The 8,398-nt window shown below is 63.2% G+C and overlaps 1 protein-coding gene across 1 annotated transcript in view; it reads left to right on the plus strand.

The window, feature by feature from the left end:
* ITGB2 (integrin, beta 2 (complement component 3 receptor 3 and 4 subunit)) overlaps nucleotides 1–8,398 on the plus strand; it is a 30,162-nt gene that overhangs the window by 6,005 nt on the left and 15,759 nt on the right. Inside the window, 4 exon segments of the mRNA XM_012652702.1 lie at nucleotides 2,534–2,594; nucleotides 2,857–2,945; nucleotides 5,474–5,636; nucleotides 7,007–7,177. Of these exon segments, the coding sequence (XP_012508156.1) occupies nucleotides 2,537–2,594; nucleotides 2,857–2,945; nucleotides 5,474–5,636; nucleotides 7,007–7,177 (481 nt within the window). The 5' untranslated portion in view covers nucleotides 2,534–2,536.

The raw sequence follows: 8,398 nt of genomic DNA on the forward strand, positions 1-8,398 counted from the left end.
CCGGGGAACGGGGGGCGGCCCCGAGGGGCTCTCCAGGAAGGAAGACCCGGCCCACAGTGCAGGGGCAAGACCAAAAGCAACAACTCCCGCCGCCGTGCTGGAGTCGCGCCAGTGCTTCCCTATCGGGCGGGGCCCAGGTCAAGAGTGGCTCCGATGCAAAGTTCTGATCGGTCTGTGGGGCCTTGGCTTAGGTTGTGCACGTTTGTCTTGGTCAGGGGACACCCGCTTAGGCCCAGAGAACCCCTGCAGAAGCCCAGGGGCTGGAGGAGGGGCCGCACACCTCGGCTGGCAGGGCAGCAGGGAGGGCCGTTGGGGGCTGCCCATCTGCCGGCCAGGCTGCTCCTGCCTCCTTGCCCGCCTGTTCCTCCTGGATCCACTCTGGGGCGCCTCCCGGAGCGCCCGCTGCCCTGCCAAGCTGAGGGTCTGTGTGTGCCGGGTGGCCCGTGCCCTGTGCATCCTGCAATATCTAAGCCTGTCCCCACCTCCAGTCACACAGAGGAAACCGAGGCAGAGAGGCCCAGAGGGTTTCAGGCCCCGGGCCTCTGAGGGCCTGTCCTGGCTGCTGCACCCCACTCTCCTCGGCAGCCCCCCAGCTCCGAGCCTACCACAGCGCAACACTTGGCGGGGTAGGGGGTCCCCACCCAGCCCTGCCCACTTCCTGTGGTCAGGCGCAGGTCACTGCGGTCTGTGGGTCAGGCCTGCTGTGACCAAGGCGTGCTCCCCGCTTGGGGTGGGGGTGTGTGTGCGCAGGTGTGATTGGGTGCCCTGGTCCACGTCCTGCTGCTCCCCGGGCCTCAGTTTCCCCATTCAAGGCTCCAGGGCGTTTGCATGCTGGTTGCCATGAGTGTTTTGGGGGGCGGGGGATCCAGTCTGTGGCCAGACAGGGCAGGCCCAGAGTGAACTGAAACCGCCTCCCCAGCCCACTGCTGTGGCCAGGGAGCCGGGTCAGGGTGCGAGTTCTGCTTTTGACCCTGGAAGGGGAAGGACTGCGGGTTCCGTTTTGACATTTCTGGGCTCTGATTGTAATCTTGCTGGGTATCAGGGAACAAGGTTGCCTCCAAAAGACAGGAACTGGGGGCTGGTTGGGGCCTGCAAGCTGTGGGACCCCCAGTGGGAGCCCCTGGCTGACATCCTCTGGCCTCAGAACGCCCGGACGCAGATACCGCAGGGCCAGGCCCCACCGTGGTGCCCCAGAGCCCTCGGGCCACAGCACAGGACCAAGCACCGTGGTCAAGGCGGACAGGGCCTGGGGTGGGGTCTGCCGGCCTGGGTTCTCCCTCAGCCTCGGGCCCCAGGTTGGGGCAGCGTGGGGGCAGGCGCCTTCGAGAGGAGCTGGCATTTGCCGGGGAGGCTCTGATCTCTGTTTCTGATAACAGCCCCGGATAAGAGAACTGTCACTTCCTGCCACTGCCTCCTGGGGACTCCCCTTCTCCCAACCTTCCTGGTGTCAGACACCAAGTTCTCAGGCCCTGGGAACGCAGACCCGGGTCCCACCCCACAGAGCACACCCCGAGGCCCTCTCGGGAGCTGCCCCCTGGCTGCTCTGGGCACGTCCAGGGCAGGGGAGGGTGGCAGGAGGGCCAGCGGGGGAGGAGCCCCCCCGGCTCCTGGCCCGATGGGCCTGTTGGGAGGGTGCTGCCGGCCCCAGCACCAGGCCAGCGCCCTGCCTCCGTCGCTGCGCCTCTGGGAGGTCAGGGCCGCAGTGACCATCGAGCGCCTCCGTTGCCATCAACGCCCGGCTTCTAAGGACAGGGCGGGTGTGGATCTAGGAGCAAGGCGGCAGGTCCCCCAGCAGCTGGGGGCTCAAGCAGGCCAGGTGACCCCACACGGCCCGGCCCGCCCTGCCTGGCACCGGGGCACCTGGGCAGGCCTCGCGCACAGCCAGAACCATGGGCGTCAGGGTTGGTTTCGTTTCTCTTCCTGGCCCCGCTTCTGCCGCCGCGAGGGACGAGAGACGGGGCCGCGTGATCCCTGCTCCGAGCACAGGTTCCGTTCACTAGGACTCGGGCGCACAAAGGCAGAGTGTGCAAGCCACATGCGTGTGTGGTGTGTGCATGTGTGGTGTGTGCATGTGTGGTGTGTATACACATGTGGTGTGTACACGTGTGTGTATACATGTGTGTGGTGTGTGCATGTGTGGTGTTTGTGTGTGGAGTGTATACGCGCGTGGTGTGTACACATGTGTGTGTACATGTGTGGTATGTGCATGTGTGTGGCATGTGTGGTGTGTATACATGCATGTGGTGTGTATACGCATGTGGTATGTGCATGTGTGTACATGTGTTTATGTATGTGCACGTCTGTACATGTGTGTGCCTCCCACACCACCCAGCCGGGCCTCCCTCCCTGCTGGCGGCTGGGCCCAGGGCAGGGACTCACGGTCGCCGACGGTGTTGGCCCCGATTGGGCCTCAGGCCCCAAGGCACAGGGACTGGACCCAGTTCCGAGTCCGGGGCCAGCCAGGAGGGGCTCCGTGGGCGGTCAGCCCAGAAGCTGGGCCTGAGACCTGTCCCTGAGACCCCTCCCTCCACAGGACATGCTGGGCCGGTGCCACCCGCTGCTCGCCCTGGTGGGGCTGCTCCGCCTCGGGTCCGGTGAGTCCTGCGGGGCGATTCCACGCGACATCCCATGGGGAGAACAGGGCCCGCCCTCGTGTCCCCCTGGACTGAAGTTCCCGGGTGGCTGGGAGCAGGTCCCAGGCGTTGGGGGGCGGTGGCTCTGCCCCTGGTGGTGACGCAGAGCCCCCTCCTGGAGGCCACCTCCCCCTTCCTGGGCCTCCCCGACCCTCCTCCCCTACTCACCCCGAGGGGTGGCCCAGGGCGGGCAGTGCCCACTCACTCGCCGGTCCCCCCGCAGTGCTTGCCGAGGAATGCACCAAGTACAAGGTCAGCACCTGCCGGGACTGCGTGGAGTCGGGGCCTGGCTGCGCCTGGTGCCAGAAGCTGGTAAGCGCTGGGGGCGGGGTCCTTGCTGCCCTCCCTCTCCTGGGCGGGGCCCTCTCCTGCCTCTGAAGCCAGGGCCACCTGGCTGGCTCCCTTTTCTCCTGGGGGCAGGAGCGCCCCAGAGGCCACCTGGCTTGTCTGAGACCAGGACAGATGGACCCGGCCACCCAGGCCAGCCCCGGCCCAGGGACCACCTGTGCCCCGAGGCAGCCGTCCAGGCAGGGTGGGCTGTGCGGAGCCCCCAGCCAGACACCCCACGAGAGAGGCTTCCGGAAGGGGGGCAGCAGCTGGCCCAGGGTGCTCTGAGCAGTGCCCAGTGCCCGGGAAGGGGACAGTCCAGCTTCAGGATGTGGAGAAAATGCAGAGAAGTTTCCCCTCTGGGGCTCCAGCTCCTCTTGTCCTCAGTTACGGTTCGTGTTCCACTCGACGCCGCCTGGACAGAAAGGCCAAAGACCCAGACAGCCGGGGCTCAGGGTGACTTCCTGGGCCCTAAGCCCACAGCGTCCTGGGACAGCCACCTCCCCCTGCCGAGGGCTCCCCCAGACCTCCGCCTCCCCCTGCCGAGGGCTCCCCCAGAGCCCCGCCTCCCCCTGCGAGGGATCCCCCAGACCCCGCCTCCCCCTGCCGAGGGCTCCCCCAGACCCCAACCACACCCTGCCCCAGGGTCACTAGGCCTATTCGGCAACACATTCGGTCACACGCATTATTATTTTTTCTCGACCATCTGAGAATAGGTTGTGGACATGAAGCCCCTCTGTCCCTTAGTACTTCAGGGGTCTTCCTTAAGAGCAAGGTATTCCCTTACAAAACCACAGAAATGTGCTTTGATAAATACATTCATCAAAATCGAGAAATTTAACATTAGTCTCTCACGGTCAAATCTACACACTTTATGCAAATTTGCTAATTGTTCCAATAACTTAAGCGGGCCTGGCCCACTCGGCTGAGACGCCCCTGCCAGGCTGCGAAGCCGCGGTCCCTCCCCGTCGCTCTGCGCTGGTAAACACTCTGCTGCCCACGAAGGAACACCGCGGGCGTGGCGTCGGCGCAGGACGCCTGCCTGAGTCAGTCACGCCTGTGGGGGCGGCAAAATGGTGACGTTCTCGTCCCTTAGCTCCTTCCCTCGGCTTCCCACGTGCGGAAGAATCTTTCTCCCCCCCAGGCTCCCTCTCGTCAGCGGGGACCCAGAGGTTTTTATTTCCTCAGTAGCTTTTAGTCTGTGACTGTCACTGTTTCGTTGTGATGCTCGAATTGCCCCAGGTTTGGCCACGCGGAGCTGGCGAGGTTGGGTGTCGGCTCCTTCTGCCCATGTGCTGCATCTTTTCTAAAAAGGGACAATAAGCATGGGGAACACACTATTCTGTCCCCTCCTGGAAGGCCCCGGTCCTCTCAGCAGAGCTGAGCTGGCTCTGTGTCCTGTCCACGTGTCCCCATCTTTTTTTATTTGAGCCCTTTCTTACTTTCCGGAATAACGAGGTGCCGCAGGCAGTTGCCGCCCTGGCCCCAGCATCAGACATTCCTCTGAGGGTCCCTGCTCTCTTCTCGGGGTGCTCCCAACACCCCGCATGTTTCCTCCTTTCCTCAATCCTGCGGCGCGGAGAGTGGTCTCAGAGCCCCCCACACCTGCACGGAGCGACTGCACGGGAGGAGTTCGGCGGCTCGTGTCCCCTCTCTTTTCACCGGAACATGGCCCTGCGTTTAAACGCTCGGTCAGGCTGCTTTCTCCCGCCCCTGCCGCGAGCCGACGTCCTGCGTCTGAAACCGGCACAGTCAGGGGCCTTGTTTCCGCGCAGGTTGCATTTTAGCCTTGCTTTTCTCTGCGTTCTCGCTCAGCGCTTCTATTTCTTGAGTACCTGAGACACCGACAGGGCTCCAAAGCTGATGCAGCATAAGAACCCACCCGGCCCCCGCCCCCGCCCCACCGGCTGCTGGGGCCACCAATCCATGTCCCTTTGTGCAGGTGGCAGGGACACCCAGGCACCTTTGCACACTTTCCAAACCCAGGAGCCTTTGGGGGACAAAGCATCGAGGGGAAAGTGGCCTGGACCCAGGACCCCTGCCCTGCTGCTTCCGTCTCCCTGTGAACTGCGAGGGGCTTGGCCCAGAGCCTGGCCAGGGTCCTGGGTGCCTTGGGACAGCCGCTGGCTGAGAGGGGACACCTGTTCCCTGGGGACAGAGGTTCTGCTGACGGGGGGCTCGAAGCCCCGGGCCAGCTACCGGATGATGTGGACACTCCCGGCTCTGGGCCGTCTGCGGCTCCCCCTCGCGGTCAGCCTTGGGCTGGAGCGGTGGCCCCGAGTCCTCACTGCTGCTGGAGGCAGGGGTGGGTGCCGCCTGGGAGCCTGGAGGAAGGGGCTGCAGGACTCCCCCCGGCAGCTTCCGACTCCCCCCAGCCCCACAGGGACTCTGTCCCCCGTTCCGGGTGCAGAAGAGGAGGGGGACCCCGAGGGTTGGTCAGCCTCCTGCAGCCCCCACAACGTGGCCCCCATGTTTCTCTGCCCTCATCCTGACCCCCAACACTCCTCCCCCAGAACTTCACGGGGCCAGGGGACCCCGACTCCATCCGCTGCGACACGCGGGGTTGCGCGGCCGATGACATCATGGACCCCCAGAGCCTGGCCGAGGCCCTGGAGGACCGGGACGGGCGCCGGAAGCAGCTGTCTCCACAGCAAGTGACGCTTTACCTGCGGCCAGGTAGGCTGGGCCTCGATGGAGTGAGCCGGGCACACCATGTGGGGTTGTTCCGGGGCCCTGCTCTGGGCGAGTGTCCAGGCTGGACGGCAAGGTGGCCAGGGAGGCCCAAGGACTGCCGGGCACTCAGGGCCAGAGTCTGAGCCCCCCACGGCCTTCCTCTCCATGCCCAGGCCGATTGCCCCACACTCCACTGTCTGCAGCTGGGTGTCTGGGCTCCCCTTTAGCCCTGTGTTCTGCGCTTTAAAAGGGAGAACGGGCCATTTGGAAACATTATTCTATCCTCCTCTCAGAAGGCCGTGGTCCTCTTAGCAGAGTAAAGGCTCTGATAAGTCCTGCACCTGAGAGACCTGGGTGACTGTTTAAACCTGCGTCGCCCAAACTGACCTTACCAGAGAGCCGTGTTTCAGAACTCAGCCCCGCCCATCCTCTGAGAAACGCCCTCCCGGGAGAGGACTGTGGCAGAGCAGCAGACGGAGCAAGGCCTGGGGTGGGCAGCTCCACCCTGACTGTCTGGTGCCCAGGCCACGGCGAGGCCAGTGAGGGGACAGGCAGCCATCCCTGAGCACTGCCCGTGGGAGAAGGCCGGGGGCAGCACCCCAGAGAGGGGTGGCCTTGGAGGGCCCCGTGGTGTTTGGCTGCGGAGTCCCGCCTTTGGGAGCAGCCAGGGCAGAGGCCCACCGAGTTGGCCCCAGGGCAAAGTGGGCGAGGGACAGTCGGGTGAGGGCCAGCAGCAGGGAGGAGGCCCTGGGGCCAGCTGTGCACAGGGGCCAGGAGCCCAGGGGTAACACACAGATGGGCTGTCCCCATCTGCTAACATACTCACCTTGGGGACGAGGATTTCAGTGTAAGAGCTTTGGGGACACAACAGATGGACGTTCTCGTATAGTCCCGTCACTCGGGGATGGGGACGTGGGATTTCTTCCTACGCAAACATCACGGGAGCACCTGCGCAAGCCCAGATGGCGTGGCCTGCGGCACGCCTGGGCTGTGTGGTGTGGCCTGTCGCTCCTGGGCCACGCGCCTGTGCAGCATGTGGCCGCACTGGACGCTGCGGGCCACTGCGACACAGCGGCAGCACCCGTGAGTCTAACCACGTCCAGACACAGGAAAGGTGCCGTGAAAATACGGCATTAGAATCACGTGGGACCACCGTGGTATGTGTGGTCCTTCCTTGACCCGAACGTTGTTATATGGCACATGACCATTTGGGGAGTGTGTGTCCTTTCTCTGAAATTCATGTCCTCCTGGGCGTCCTGCGTGTGATGCTCGCCCTCCTGCCAGGCGCGGGAGGGGAGTCTGCAGGATGTGGGCTGCCAGAGAGGGCGTCCGCACGCAGGCCTGGGGCCTCACTCTGGCGTCCCTGCGGGCAGGTCAGGCGGCCGCCTTCAACGTGACCTTCCGGCGGGCCAAGGGCTACCCCATCGACCTGTACTACCTGATGGACCTCTCCTACTCCATGCTCGACGACCTCATCAACGTCAAGAAGCTGGGCGGCGACCTGCTCCGGGCCCTCAATGAGATCACGGAGTCTGGCCGCATCGGTGAGGCCCACGGCAGCTGCCAGCCCTGGCTCCGTCCTTCCCCAGTCCCCGGGCTGCCCCTGCCACCCACACACCTCCAGGGGCAGGTCCCCAGGGCCAGACGCCAGGGGCTCCCGACACAGCCTCCCCACGGGGCGTCCACAGGGCTGCAGTGGGGCCTGCGTCCCCGCCACGGCCACATCCAGCCACTGGCTCCCGAGACCCGCAGACATCGCCCGGAACCCACTTCCTCTTCCCCCTGCTTTTGTTTGTTTTTTGGTGTGTTTAAAAGACAGACGTCTCACAGTGCTAGTTATGAAGCATGAAAGAACCCAAAGCATGCAGACCGCACGGTAATCACGCACTAAAGACACAGTCACAGCGAACGCTGCTGGGCCGAGCGTCTCAGTGCCCCGCACGCACAGACTCGTGGACACAGCGCAGGTCTCGGACGCACACGCGTCGGGGACTAGGGAACCTCTCACCCCACCAGTGCCACTCCCAGAACAGCACTCTGCCACCTCCTCCATGTGCAGGATGCACAGTGCACGCTCAGACACGTGAACGCATGCTCACACAGCTGCTCGTACACACGCTAACACACACACACACGTGTGCTCACATGCATACAAGACCACAGGTGCACACACAGATGCTCACACACATGCTCACACATTTTGCTCACACTCATACTGTGCCACACATGTGTGCATGCACACGCTCACACAGTCATGTCCCACGTATGAGACCATGCCTATGCACATGCACACTACCATGCAGGCATGAACACACTTGTGCTCACACATGTACATGCCTGCACACATATCTTGCCACACGTGTGCATGCACACACTCACACAATCGTGCCCCCGTAAGACCATGCATGTGCAAATATAGACACATTGCCATGCACGCATGAACACACACTTGTGCTTACACATGTACACGTTCACATGCACGTGCTCACACGCCCAAACACATACCTGGTCACACATGTGGATCAGGTATCCATACCTGAACATACTCAATGCACACAGGAACACACATGCACACACTCATGCAACACACGTATATAATCACACACATGCACACACACTCATGCTCATGTAAGATCACGTGCACACACAGATGTACTCAGATGCACACATGTGCTCACACATGTCCATGATTGCATACTCTCTGGTTCACACACGGCTGCACACACTCATGTATGTGCTTGCACAACACACACACACACACACAC

This window comes from Propithecus coquereli, unplaced genomic scaffold (assembly GCF_000956105.1).
Source record: "Propithecus coquereli isolate 6110/MARCELLA unplaced genomic scaffold, Pcoq_1.0 Scaffold399, whole genome shotgun sequence".
Taxonomy (NCBI): Eukaryota; Metazoa; Chordata; class Mammalia; order Primates; family Indriidae; genus Propithecus; species Propithecus coquereli.